A 14,985-nucleotide genomic window follows, 5' to 3' on the forward strand; every position below is an offset into this window, starting at 1 on the left:
GAGTTCTTTCATCCCATTACCCTTATTACAGTCTAAACTGTGACCTCAACCCGAGTGGGAACTGTGTGTAACGGTTTTGTTTCTCATACATGTAAATCCACTGGTGACTCAGACAACATGTGCCTTACGTCTACAGGTTCATCATCCACTACAGCCGAGGATCCGAACCCAGAAAGAAGAGATTTCCTTGGTTTGGCTTTCTTTTTCTTCTTTGGAGGAGGTTCTGGCGTCCACTAGAAGAAAAACATAAAATAAAAATCCACACAACAGTTTTAAAGGAAGGAAGGAAGGAAGGAAGGAAGGAAATGTTTTATTTAAAGACACACTCAAAACATTTTATTGACGGTTATATGGCGTCAGACAAATGATTAAGGACCACACAGATATTGAGGGAGGAAACCTGCTGTCGCCACTTCATAGGCTACTCTTTTTGATTAGCAACAAGGGATCTTTTATATACATCATCCCATAGACAGGATAGCACATACCATAGCCTTTGATGTACCAGTCAAATTGCACTGGCTGGAGCGAGAAATAGCGCAATGGGCCCACTGACAGGGATCAATCCCAAACCGACCGCGCATCAAGAGGGGGCTTTACCACTGGGCTATGTCTCACCCCAATTTTAAAACTGCAAAGATTTAGAATTTAAATTATTTTCATGGCCAGTGATCTTAAAAAGAAGGTTACTGTAATCTTTTCTTCAAAGGTTAAGGACACAACAGTTTTAAAACTGCAAAGATTTAAAATTTAAAAAAATATAAATGCCAGTGATGAAACAAAATTCTGCCAAACTTAGCAGGGCCTTAAACAGAAGGAGCTAGGTTACTGTAACCTTTCATCAAAGTTAAAGACAAAACAGTTTTGGGGTAGTGTTAGCATTCAGATTTTTGTTAAATCTAGAGGGATATTTCGACACTTACTGGTCAGTATTTATTATCTGTGCTTTGTTTTAAAATCAGCGGAAAAAAACACATTTATTGTTCATGTTGAAAATATAAGACCTGTGGTTTCAAGTGTACTGGAGTCCATATCGTTATGTGGATGAACACATAAAATAAAAACATTAGGCATGGTACTGTTTAGTGTGTTTAATATCTTACCTTGAACTTAACTTGAGTAATAATGTCTTTGTCTTCATGTTGCAAATACTCTGCTCTTTCCCATACAAACCAAATATCATGGCTCACTAGACGCCATAAAAGGTCAAACACCTGAAGAGTGAAAATTAAATAAAAGTGTTGTTAAATCGAATTTAGTGGTCGGTATGCTTAAAAAACAAGAAGAAAAAAAAGAAAAGAAAAAAAAGACTGATTTCAGAATACATAACTTATAAACTGGTTTATCTTTTAGCCTAACAAATTTGTATAGATTGTCCTCACTCATGTATTTAAAATTATAATTTTTATCTATATTATAAGGATTCCATAGAATTAAAAGATTTGTTTATTGTAACCCAACAAAGTTAATCATTCTTACGTGATCGGCGCTCCTCATAGCGAACATGCGGCAGTCAATGCCGATGTCGAGTGGTATTACATTGCAGCGTTTCAATTCCTGCAGCATCCACTCAACACGAGTCTGTTTCTGTTGCTGGCTTAAACTGAAAACATATCCAGTATTATAAAATTAATATACAACTGCTAGAACTGTAATACACAATAGGCAAGAATATATATATATATATTTAATGTCAAGACATATTACTTAAGGATTTCGATTATATGTATAATTAAATGAAATCAAGCACATACTTAAATCTGTGTATCAAAATGTATTAATTATATGGCCTAACTAATAAGAATTCTGCCTCGGCTGTCATAAATCTTTTTTAGTGAATTGTGATTAAAATTCATAGGTGCAACCATAAACCAGGTTTCAATGCCCCAGAACTTACAGTTTGCAAGAAACTGATCTAAACATAAAACTTTAATGTTAAACTTTAATGCCACCACCATCAATGAAAAAATAATACCTATATCTTGCTTTTTTACTTTAAAGAGGTGAGACAATAAAGGGAAAACATTAAACGGTTTTCTTGTCTCTACCAGTTTTTAATCCAAAGGTGGGTTCTGGGGGTATGCATCCCTTTAAAACAATACATGGATGCTGTTAAGCTCCATTATAAAACAAATTAATTATCAATTTACCAAACAAAATAATCACAATATCATTGTAAATAAAAACAACCCCATGCATTTGTTTATGTTAAATCTCTCAGTATTTTGGGGACATAATGCTATACTTTATTATGCAATGAAAACTTTTGATTTAAAAAAAAAAAAATTAAAGATAAAAACAATTAATGTTAACAGTTCTTCCTCATTCCTTTTCTATCGCACAAAACATCTCTGAAAAAAAAAATCCTGGATTTACTAGCCATCATAGTCCTACCTACCCATCAAAGCTCTCCAACTTGGTGAAATCTCTTCCAGTGATACTTTCTACAAGGTACTTCATACTTGTGCCAGTGAGGAGGTCCATGATCACATTGTTTAGCAGGTGGTTGTATGGAATCAAACGAAGATTCACCCAAGCCGTGAAACCTCGAATCCTCGTTTTCAGCGACATTTTTGTACTTAATGCTGTCAACGTCACTTGTCAGTTCTCCATTTTTATTAATATACTCTTGTTGTACGAAAAATGGTATTTAAAAGTATTTGTTTTCGCTTGTACATCTGAAAATAAACTTAGTGTTAATGAAAAAAAGAACAGTATTAATTTGATTAAGTACTCACTCATATTGTTCTTATAAATGTGAAGTGTACGTGTTAGTGACAGCTAAAAGATGGGTGGTAGTTTTACCATATTATTAAGTAGTCAGAATTGTTTTTTTAAATGGATAAAATTTGTGTTCATGATATTTTTGCAATAGGTACTACATGGAAAGAATATATTCACCAACCCCTTTCTCTCATTTTTCATTTAAGTGCAATTATATACATGTAAAATATTTTTTAAATACTGCAATAAATATGGATGTATCTCCAAACTGAAAATGTGTCCCCACAAATCTGTTATATTGTTAAATATTTCATAATTATAGGATGTATACCACCAAATCAAATCCCATAGATGACCATAGTAACATGTGACTAAAACTCCTACCTACAGCGTATCAATCAACATATACACCATGGATATAAATACTACCACCCCTCACCCTTAAAGTGAATCCAAAAAACAGTTGGGGTGAAGCAGCTCATTTCAGAGATAACAGGTAGCGTCTATGACTACCTTAGTTCTGCACAAAATGTGAGTACTTTTTTCTACAGGTACCCTATACATGTTTCAAGCACACGGCTACTTGACACAGTGGTACTAGATGAAATAAAATTGCATACATTTTTTGCCCAGATGAATCTAATTTTTTTTACAACCATCACACTCACATTTATCACCAATCACAGGACTTGTGGTATTAACTTCTCTATCAAAAGTTCAATGCACCTCAAACTTGAAGTTATTTGGTTTAGTACTACTTATACTGTATATACAATGTACCAATAAATTATTTTTATCCATTTGCTCAGCGGTTAACTTTAAACCATGTGATCATGAATACATTATAATAATCACACACCACCATTTTAGGTATCATACTGGTTGCCATATTTTAATGAATCCATTTTTTGTTACTGGATAAAAATTATTACCATGGTTTTATGGATATTTTTTTCGTTTTTAATTTTGTGTTTCTTGTAAACATAAATATTAAGTTTGTAATCACAATATTAATTGATTATCATAACTTCAAAAAACATTATTCAGGCTTTTTTTTATATAAACTCAAAATACCTGTATGTCTGCCTCATTAACATTAATAAAGGATAAACAAGTCAGTAAATACCTTCCTACAATTTTTTATGTAATTAGAAAACAATATAAATGTTTTTTGAAACAATTAAATTTTTTTAATAATAGCATGTAATTTTAGTAGTTAGTCCAAATCAGTGTCTGGTATATCAAAAGCTGTGTTATGTGCTGTCCTGTCTGTGAAACAATGCTAATAATCTGATCTCATGCTGCTGAGGGGAAAATGTAACAGCTTTAATCTTTGACTACAAGTCAAAAATTACCAAATGTTTAACATCCAATAGTGGTGTCGTTAAACAAAACAAACTTAGCTAAGTTACTGTTAGAAACATCTTACATTGTGGCAGCAAATTCAGGACAGTCCCTTTAAAAATAAAAGCAAACTTAGATCCATGTGTATGCATTTTAGTCGGGGGATGGGGGTGGGGGAGCTATGTAAGAATTAATCTAGGTGTATATGAATTATGTCATGATGCAAATGATTGTGATGCCAATTTAATTCATGAAATGGTAATGGAATTAGCATGGGTCCCTGATGTTTCGCGGTACTTAATAATTGTATTATTATATTTTAAAATTGCTTTGTGATTTTATTACAATTATTAGTTGACGAAACTTTTTAATTGTTACTTGAATCAACAATTAGAGTTGGGTGGTATACTGTATATACCGTTCGGTATTGGTATCATGTCAATTTGAATACCGATTTACTGTACTGAGCAAATTTTAAAATACTGAAATTTCGGTTCTAAAAAATGTTATCCGCTATTTAGTAAAGCACTAACAATATATCTGACAACCGTAAAATAGATGAAAAGAAGAGCGAGATAAATTCCATACACCATGCCTTGTGTATGAAATTTAATTTTATTTAGATTAAATTAGCAGGTGAGACGTAACTCGGGCATGCATTTAAAGCTGAGTAATCGGTATTGTATCAATAATGAATACCGTACCAATACCGAGGTAAATCACAAAAAATACCTATAATGATACCGAGCCTGAAAATTCAATACCGCCCAGCTTTACCAACAATGCAAAACAATCTACATAATTGATGCAATCAAAAGTGCACATGTGCTTACAATCGGCCTAACCCTGCTGATTTAACAAAAAAACATAACTCTATTGAGTCATGTTATTTAGTATTTTCAGGTATAGAAGCACAAAACATGATAAGAACAAAGTACATAACTGCAAGTTGAATGGTTGAATTTATATCTTGAAGTAATCAATAAAAAGGAACTGTTTTTACAATTATATTTATTGATTTAGTAGTCAGCAGATTGCTGCATGGTGTTTAAAATATTACTTGCAACATAAGGTGGGACAAACTTCTTTTTTCTTTTTTTAAATAGCTTTGGCTTTTTTAATATTCTTTTAATATTTATTCAAATATAATACTGACTATACATATTGTAGTAATAGCCATATTTTTAATGTAAAACTCGATACTGATCTACATCCTAGTTTACGTTTTAATTTTTTAGCACCCTTATTTGCTTCCGACATCACTCGCTAGTACATAAAATTAAACATGCACATGCAGATAACACCTATATATATTTTGGGCACCAACTGCCATAAATTAACAAAAACTACAAATGTTTTAATTGACATATGGGTAAAGTGGTTTTGACCTATTTTGGTTCATGTTTTGAAATAATTATTACGGTAAAATGTAACAAAGAATTTGATATACCCGGGTACTTGAAATTTCTTAGCTACTTGACTATCTATACATCTAACTGTGACACTCGGAATGTAAACTAATGGTAGGTGACGTATTACTTTAAAAATGGGGGAAATACCAAATGGTGCACTGGTCTTGGAGGCGTCATGGTCAAGCCATCGGACATACAGCTGGTAGGTACTGGGTTCATAGCTCGAGCCCTCCCCTTAGTGACATGTTGTAGTGGAGGGCCAGAGGGGACTGTGTGTAATACTTCGGCATTCGTCAAGGACCAAATGGTAGCCAGCTATTGTCTAAATACAAATTTTTTCCTAAATCTGATGCCACAGAGCTTTAGTTTGATTATTTTTGAGTCCAGTCATGACATTAAGCTTACATGTTGTTAACCAGTACCAATGTGTCACGTGGGCACACACGTTGCTCTACACCACAAGAAAGTACAGTGCAGGTTCATTTCGCATAGAAGAATCGGGTTTCTTTGTGTAAAATATGTGTATGTTAGAAACAGTAGCTGGCTACCATTTGGTCATCGGCAATTGCCAATTAAAGTATTACTCACAGTCCCTTTTAGCCCTTCCCTACAACATATCAATAAGGGGAGGGCTAGTGGTGACTTGAGCTACTGGGTTCACAGCCTGGTACCGGTTCCCACCCAGAACGAGTTTTAACAACTCAAAGGGGAGGTATAAGACCACTACACCCTCTTCTTGCTCAATAACCACCAACCCCTAACATACTGTTCTGGACAGTCCAGATATCTGAGGTGTGTGTCCAAGACAGCGTGCTTGAATCTCAATTGGATATAAACACGAAAATAAGTTGAAATTAAAATCAAATTAAATCAAATCAAATGGCGCGACTTAATTGAGACCGCGACTCAACAGGGTAGGCCTACCGCGTTTCAGCGCAAAATCATGTCCAACATAACTTATTCTAAAAATGTAAAACTTAAATTCTATAAATAAGCATTAAACTAAATGCGTATCAAATTTCTTTAAAAAAAATAATAATACATTTCGACTGAATAGTCGATACCTGCAAATACAGCTTTTTTAATCTAGAATCGCAGTGCGTCGCCATTTGTAAACAATATTCATCGCGACGCCAAGGGAAGCTACTCTGGTATCAGGTCAAAACAAGGAATTCCGTACCATTAACATTATGACACTTTAACCCCGTACAATTTTGAAACAAATGAAGTGCCGCATATTTTATTTCGAATGTTACGACACTTTACACTTTTAATTTTTTTTTAATAATAATATGTATATACACTTGTAGGTATTTAACAAAGTTGTGTTAATTCCACAAATATCTTTTGAAGACATGCATTATAGACACGTTAAACTGCAATATTTGTTTTGCTGTGTCACTGTGTGCGTGTGTTTGGATGCATGTTTGCTTTCTCAACAACAAAATCTCCAAATGTTACATAGAATACTTTAAAACATATCAAATGATATGGTTTTTAATGCCTTATTTTTGTAATGTTTGTGATAAATCTAAATAAAAACAAACAAAAAATACAAAGACTATGATAATCTTAAAACATTTTATTCTTGTAATATTATTATAGTATTACAAGTATTTTTATGTTGTGTCTTTTAATTATATTTATGACAACTACTGCAACACATAGATTATACATAATGAAACAAAGAATATGAACAAGATTAAAATTGATGAACCTCCCATTCGAACCACTGTAGACTACAAAGTGTGGCTAAATCATAAATGGGAGGCCCCCGAAATCAAGTGATACGCTGATAACATGGGATGTTTGGGGTTTTTGTACATTTTAATTCATCTTACGGTGTATTTCTGCCCTGACATCCTGGACACACTCCTCAGCTATTTGGGCTGTTTACAAGTTCAGAACTTGGGTTACTGGTTAGCGAGACAAAGTCAGTTTAGCTGCCTTACAATACACTCACATTGAATTGGAGGTGGGCACTGGGTTATGAACATTCAACCTCCCAGGCTTAAACATCATGACTTAATTAATGCCACTGAGACCCGCTTCTTTCTGCTCTACAAATAAGTGAACATGTGAGAAGAAAAGCCCCTAGTATAGGACCATGAATGTATTTAAAGGAGGTGGGGACCAGGGCCCAGTCATTGTGATAACGTAGAGATGGAAACTTGAGGTTCTGAACTTGTTAAATTAAGAGGGCATTTCCAGCCTTCAGAGCATGTGGTCTCTGTAGTATCCAATTTAGATACACTACCGACAAAGAATATTACAGTCCATAACTTTCACTTTTTGAGATTCAATTGCAAAAATTATAGTGCTATCCCTACAGGCAACTACCAAAAACCATTTCTTTAAGTCATGAGACAGACTAGTATGTAATATCTGTATCAAATGAAAATGTGTACAAAATGAAACATATTTGTCAAACCTTGCAGTCACTAGCAGGAAATCATGCAGTTTATACTATTATGTACATATTAACTATCATTCACACCTACCAAGTCAGTGCTATCAATAATTGTGCTTTCAATTACTGTCATATTTATGTACACTTGATACCTTGATCTTTCTGGATTCATTTATTACATTAACACCCCTTTCAAATACATATAACATCTACTGCCAACTAATAGCTTAACACTCTGGTTAATTATTTTAATTATTAATTATTAGTATGATAATAAGTGAGACTCTTTAATTTAAACTTGAATTGAAATACGGAGTGTTCACATGGCTGCAAATCTTAGCAGCAGTAGCTCTAGATGAATTAACATCTGGACATCATTTCCTGCAGCCAGGACATCTCAAGACACAGTAGGTGTTTTGAGCATACACATGTGTAAAGATGTAAACCCCACTTACCAGGACTCACAAATATGTATTTCGTATGCTGAATAAAGATCTTTAACTGATGCAAAATGCACATAAACACTTTTATACATTCCCTACCATCACCACTTACTATTACGAAGCAAGTTAAAATGATAGGCCACATAAACCTGTGAAACTCACCCAAATATAAATTATTCAAACAGTAATTATAATTGTACATTTATTTAGTAACATTTTTCAAATACAATTACCATAAATGCATATCAATGATTTCATTTAAAGCAATTTCAAATTGGACATCCTGTTAAAATAAAAACATTTGTTGTTCGCTTCAAGAGTAATCAGGCATCAAAATAAACATAGTGCTTGGTAACCCATGTGCAGGTAAACCTTGGTAACCCATATACAGGTAACCCTTGGTAACCCATGTACAGGAAACATAAAATGTGGGTCAGGTAACCTGCGTGTTACAACACATTTATTATTTACATTATTAATAATATAAAAATCCCTTCAGACACACTGATACTCGTTATTCAATATACAACTCTTTCCATTCTACTTATTGTTTTTGTACCTTATATTTAAAACACACAATTTGGGAACATTTAGGTGTTGTGTTGTAATTTAATAAGATTTTGTGGTGAACGAAGTACCATTATTGAATTTCTTGGCGTGTAGTAACCAGTGGCGGATTCAAAAAATCTATTGGGGGGGGGAGACATGAGGGAGGGGATCATACAAAAATTAAAATTAATATAATAAAATTATAACCATCACAAAAGTTGGGGGGGGGGGGGGTCCGGGCCCTGGGCCCCCCTAGATCCACCTCTGGTAACCCCCATTCTCAACTTATTTCATTACCAGAGTAATGAATTATTTCACATAACTGTGTGCCCCCCCCCCCCCCCCCATTAGAATATCTGTATGGTGTGTGTGTGCGTGCGTGCATGTGTGTAAGCATACCTCAAAACTATCAGAACCAAAATTAAAATAAGTTCTGCAACTGTATAAATAATTATGGAGAGAAACCTAAAGCACACCCAAGCTAAAATATAATAAAACCGGTTTGATATTTTCTACATAATAGAACAAATTATACATAAATTCAGAACCGTGTTGTCCACAAATAAAAATATGAAGCAGAAATGTGTTATAAATGTATTATGATGGTCAAAACATTTTCAATATTGAAACAAATTTTCAATCAACATTAGATTTAGCTAAAGCAGGTCTGTGAAAAGTCAAAAGCAATGAACTTTTAGACCTAGCAGGTGAACCAAAAATTCCCTCGTTAAAACCACCAAAAAAAAATAATCACAGACCATTTTTCAAGAGACAGATATATGTATTTGCAATTATTTCATCTACTATTTAGCAAATCCTAATTCTTCACATATTATTGCAAACTCTCCCTTTGCGAAGTGCCATCTTGTTTCGAGAAAACCATATCTTTTCTTAACAGGACACATTTCTTTTGGCCTGCTTAGTGCTATTTAAAACAGGAATTCTGAGGAATTAAATGTTTCCCCTATAATTTTCGGTGTACTGTGAGCAACATCCATATTAGGTGCCACCATAAACCAAGTTTCATTGATCTAGGACTTATAGTTTGGGAGAAACTGATTTAAATGCAAAACTTTAAAATAAATTTTAACGCTGTCTGAAAAGTAATACCTGTATATCACCTTTATTCATTGAAAAGACAAGACAAAACTAACAGCAACCAATAGTTTACTTATTTTGAGCCCTGTTAAAAGTAGCAATCACTATGTGAACATCTTCTTGTTTGACCATAGTTCCATTATTTTCCTATAAATTTACTGAATGTTTTTAATGTTTTTATATTTTTGCTAAATATTACTACTTTAATACATAACAAGCATTTTGCGAGTACTGCTAAAGCAATACATGTCCCCTAAGGAGACCAACAAATTTTCTTATCTCCTAAGTTCAAAGGCCATAAATCAGTCAAAAATTTATAAATCGCCATGAATGTAAAACTTGATCTGTAATGGTACATGATAAAGCCATACACAAAATTACAGCTCAATATCTACAGAGGCATTGTGAAAAACATTTGGAAAATTATATGACAGACAGACAGGAGAGAGTTGAAACCTATAGTTCCTTCCCTTTGGACCCTTATGGGACTAATAATTATAATCAGTTTGCACAGGGCTTCTAGATTATGGTAGCCCCACTCCCATGGCTAGTGATATTCAATGTTGGGCTAGTAAATGACTACTATTGCCATGCACGACAGTAAGTGAATTTTTTTGGTCAAATGTTGCATTTAAGTCTATTTTATAAATATTAATATCCTGTTCCCACCCCAACCCCCACTGTTAGTGTTTTAAGCTATATCTCTCTCTTTAGGTGTAATATCCAATTTTTACTATTATTTAGTAATTTGTATTAAGTTGAAGTAAAGTTGGGCTAGTGAATTTTTAATCATGGCTAGTAAATTTTTAAAATCACTGATCCCATGGCTAGTGGATTTTATAAAAATTCTAGAAACCCAGGCTTGTGGTTGTTTATCCCACCTAAATTATGTCAACGATTGTGGTATGACGGAAAAGTATCTTGCAAAAATATTTTTAAAATAACATCACTTTGTGATTGTTATTTGAAGTACTTCTACAATTTAAAATGTAAACATTCTCCAAGTCAAAATGCAGGAATCATATGATCTAGTTTGAAAGATATATCATACAGATATTTTTTACACTCATGAAGTATTAAACACAACAACTGTAACAATGGCATTCAACTAGGTATAATAAATCGTATATATCTTCTGAAAGGCAGTTAGAATTGTTTTGTTTACCAAATATTTATTTTTCAACAAATAAATGAAAATTCTGATAATGCCACTTTTCCATTTATCTAGATCAATGCAAACACAACCTACATGAACATACAAAATATTCATTAGTTTTTCTAGGATATTTATTTGCATGCATTCATAACATAAAGAAACACAAGTTCTAAATGACATAAAAAAGATACATGTCTTCACCACAACTTTTAATCTTTTCTCTTTTTTTAAAACAAATTAACAAAAACCTCAGGAAATATTAAAAGAATGATTTCTTAGTAACAAGGAAATACAGTGATGTCAAAATGTCATATAATGGTCTCTGATATACAATAATGCATTACTTGATTCCTAATATTTTATGATTTACTGTAGCTAAAACTAACATGCATTCTACTAGTGAATAGTGCCTGTCACAAGGAGAGGAAAATTCACTTGACTCCAAAATGTAAAAAGAGAATATCTTATTTTTAAAATACTGTAAAAATATTCAACACAACAATCACTGCCAGATATAAGTTTTCTTAATAATATCCAACCACTGTCAATGAAATATATCACTAGTAAGCTGAAGTGTTTTTTCTTTATCACTGTTCTGATGTCTGAAAACTTGCACACTTTTTCACATGACATTTGTTTTCTCCAAGGCAGCACCTTAATATGATGAATGTGATTCATGTGTTTAATGAGAGATATATTACAAATTGTATGATCGGTGCCTGTGGTCTATCACAAACAGAGTCCATCCACTCAGCTGCCTCTCATCATCATGCAAAGTCCACCCACTTTCTTGGCTACCAATCACCATCTGTTGTACGTCCAGCCCTGACCTCTTCCTCTACCGTAACCTCTGAATCCACGGCCACGGCCACGCCCTCCACCTCCTCTTTCTCCTACAACAGTAATTGTTCCTTATCATCAATAAAGTAAAATACAATAATTAGTAAAAACAACAACATTTAAGTCAGTATCAACAAGGAAAGGAGAGAAAACAACACCCCAGTACATTACTCAATTTATACCTGGAACCAGTCTCCATTTTAAGTTTTTTTTTATTATTATTAATTCCAGTCTGCTTCACATAAAATGAAAACTATTTAATAATTTTGGAGAAAATTCCTTTCTATTTTATGAGAATTTTTTTAAATCACTGGTCACAATATAAATTAAACAGCAATACTCACACAGAGAGAAGAAAGACTTCTGCTCACAGACTTTGAAATTATATTTCTACAATATTCTACAAAACTCTATATTTTATTATTCTTTTGTTAATCTGTCTCTCCTAGTTGCTAAGTTGGAGATTTATTTTTGTATGTTTGTTCAATTTAAAAAAAAGAAGAAGAAAATATGTAATTTTAAACTCCATGACCAGACAAAGTTCTTCAATGTGGGTGATTATTAGTGTTTTATTTATATACTGATCAACGTTTTTACAAATATGATTCCAAAACAGTTTTCCTTCTTTTCTTTTTTTTGATGTCAAATCAAACTGGCATTATTGATTTTAAAAATATTTAAAATAGAGGCTGGTATGGGGTATAGCAGGGGTGGGGAAAAGCCCTTTTTTCCCGGTCTGGGACCGATTCTCGATCTCTGAGACTGAAATTATTGTTTAAAAACGTGCGTTTCCCGGTCCCACTTTTGTCATTCTTGTCGGTCCGAAGCACCTGTCCATTTCTATTACTGGAACAAATTCCTATCGGTCAAGCGGACCGGCCAGCCCAGACATCGGTATCTCGTGCATGATTTAAAATAATAAATAAATAGTGGTCAATAGTGGTCTGGTGTTTCAGACGTTTGTGATTTTAAAGTCTGCCTAAGTATATCGCCAGTCACTGAAGTCGGACCTACAGTAGTGTCAATCGACTGCCACTAGGCTAGACATTTGTCAAAGTCGCTGAGTCGGTCAAGAGATTACACAGACATTAACGATAGCACCATTCTTGGTTTAGAGAGCCATCAATGTATTACACTCCAATTAAAACAAAGGACCCAGAATTTGCAACTGGTTACAATCAACATCTGTCAACACCTGTGTACGGAGCTCTGTCGGGTCGAGTGTCCTAGTCCGAAGCAAGAGGCTTTTGTGCAATACAAACTGCTTAAAATAGCATAAATAGCATAAAATAAAATAATCTATAAATGTATTTATTGTTGACTGTTCAATGTAGTGTATCCAATAATTATAAAGGATTTTAAAATTAACAAAAGGTTTCCACCTTTTTTTTAACAAGTGGGAGTAAGCAGAACAGCTACATGTACTGTTATCTCAAGAGCCAGTAGAGGTCCAATTTCATCCAATCAGTGATGACGTTATTACTCTCTTTGTCTAAACATGTGCTAGCTCAGGCTGTCAAACGCTTCAACGGTGCCATCTTTTATTAATTTTCAAGATACAGTACTGAATACTCGTACTTTTTATACATATATGGGAATTAAAATTCATAACTTTTATTCCTTTTTTATATTATTTATTCTATTATGTAAAATATATACAATTTGTGGGGGTTTTCATTGATCATATGTGATTAATTTTTTTTTTTTTTTTTTTTTCATGTTAATTGTTTTGCGTTCATGATTCAAGATAAAACTATACAAATATCACTATGATTTTTAAAAAAACTATTTGGCAAATATCTTCTTTTTTTTTTTTTTCTTTTTTTTTTAAATTCCTCCCACCCCCCTGGTTGTGACGACATCAAGTGGGACCGATTGACAATTTTATTTTTCACCACCCTTGGGGTATAGATGTTCAAATGGTAATTATGATATCTAATTTAAAGAATTAGAGGAAAAAAAGACCATTAACACCATAAGTTTGGGGGGGGGGGGGGGTAAAGTACAATTTCCCATAGACAGGACAGCACGCACTATGGTTTTGGTATACCAGTTGTGAAGTAATGGTTAAAACACCATAAACCAATTGGCAATCCAACAGTAACACCCCTCAAAAGTGGACTCGCTGTAAACTGGAATTCTCTCAAATTTTCACAATGCCTAAATCAGACACCCCTTAAAAGTGGACTTTTCACTTGGTTCCCTGAGTCGTTTATATTAAAGTCCGAACCAAATTGTTAACAACTACGATAAAGTACTGTCCTACCTTTAATTACTGTTACATTTCCCCAAAATTTTGTCCAGACATATGTTGTGAAAAAACCATCACAGTGACACAGATTCCACATATGAGACTTTAAGGATGTCACCAGTATCAACTTCGCTGAGATCGCATAGGACAAAATACATGCAGTTTTCTGCCGTCTGCCATTTTGCCTTTATGGAATACTACTCAAGAGGGGTGAAAGCCTCCAAAGTATGTTACATAATTAATATAAAATCAATTTTCTCTAGTGGTATCTTTAAACAAAACAAATTAAAATGTTTTTTAATATGATATCATCACATATGCTTTTATATCATAATATGTTAGGACGTTGTTAGATTAAGTCATATCCTTTCACCCCTCTTGGAGAATATTCTATAAAAAGTCAAAATGGCTGCCACCACAAAATTACATGCTTTTTGCCCTATGCGATCTCAGGTGACATAGTTATAATCCAGTATGTGGAATTTGTGACATTGTAATGAGTTTTTCAAGATTTCTGTCTGGACAAAATGTGGGTAAAATCTAACGAAAAATAAAGGTAGGAGAACAGTTTATTGTAGTTGTTAACATTTTGGTTCGGACTTTAGAAGGATTTCACTGTGTTTAGATGATTCTGTTACGTTGGTCCTCTTTTTTGTGTAGATGTAATTTAACTCAGCATTTATATCATTAACTTTCTGATGATATGGGTGGGACGTAGCCCAGTGGTAAAGTGCTCGATTGATGCATGGTCGGTTTGG

At 33.5% G+C, this 14,985-nt stretch overlaps 2 protein-coding genes across 2 annotated transcripts in view; both read right to left on the reverse strand.

Annotated features, from left to right (window-relative positions):
* Nucleotides 1-6,597, reverse strand: part of LOC121381572 — a 29,381-nt gene extending 22,784 nt beyond the window's left edge. Inside the window, exons 1-5 of the mRNA XM_041510906.1 lie at nt 6,545-6,597; nt 2,399-2,678; nt 1,480-1,603; nt 1,104-1,214; nt 129-233 (exon numbers count right to left, since the gene is read on the reverse strand). Of these exons, the coding sequence (XP_041366840.1) occupies nt 129-233; nt 1,104-1,214; nt 1,480-1,603; nt 2,399-2,571 (513 nt within the window). The 5' untranslated portion in view covers nt 2,572-2,678; nt 6,545-6,597. The remainder of the gene's footprint in view (nt 1-128; nt 234-1,103; nt 1,215-1,479; nt 1,604-2,398; nt 2,679-6,544) is intronic.
* Nucleotides 6,598-11,253: 4,656 nt separating this feature from the next.
* LOC121381313 (apoptosis inhibitor 5-like) overlaps nt 11,254-14,985 on the reverse strand; it is a 36,616-nt gene continuing 32,884 nt past the window's right edge. Inside the window, exon 13 of the mRNA XM_041510571.1 lies at nt 11,254-12,029. Coding sequence (XP_041366505.1) covers nt 11,938-12,029 — 92 coding nt within the window. The 3' untranslated portion in view covers nt 11,254-11,937. The remainder of the gene's footprint in view (nt 12,030-14,985) is intronic.

This window comes from Gigantopelta aegis, chromosome 9 (genome assembly GCF_016097555.1).
Source record: "Gigantopelta aegis isolate Gae_Host chromosome 9, Gae_host_genome, whole genome shotgun sequence".
Classification (NCBI taxonomy): domain Eukaryota; kingdom Metazoa; phylum Mollusca; class Gastropoda; order Neomphalida; family Peltospiridae; genus Gigantopelta; species Gigantopelta aegis.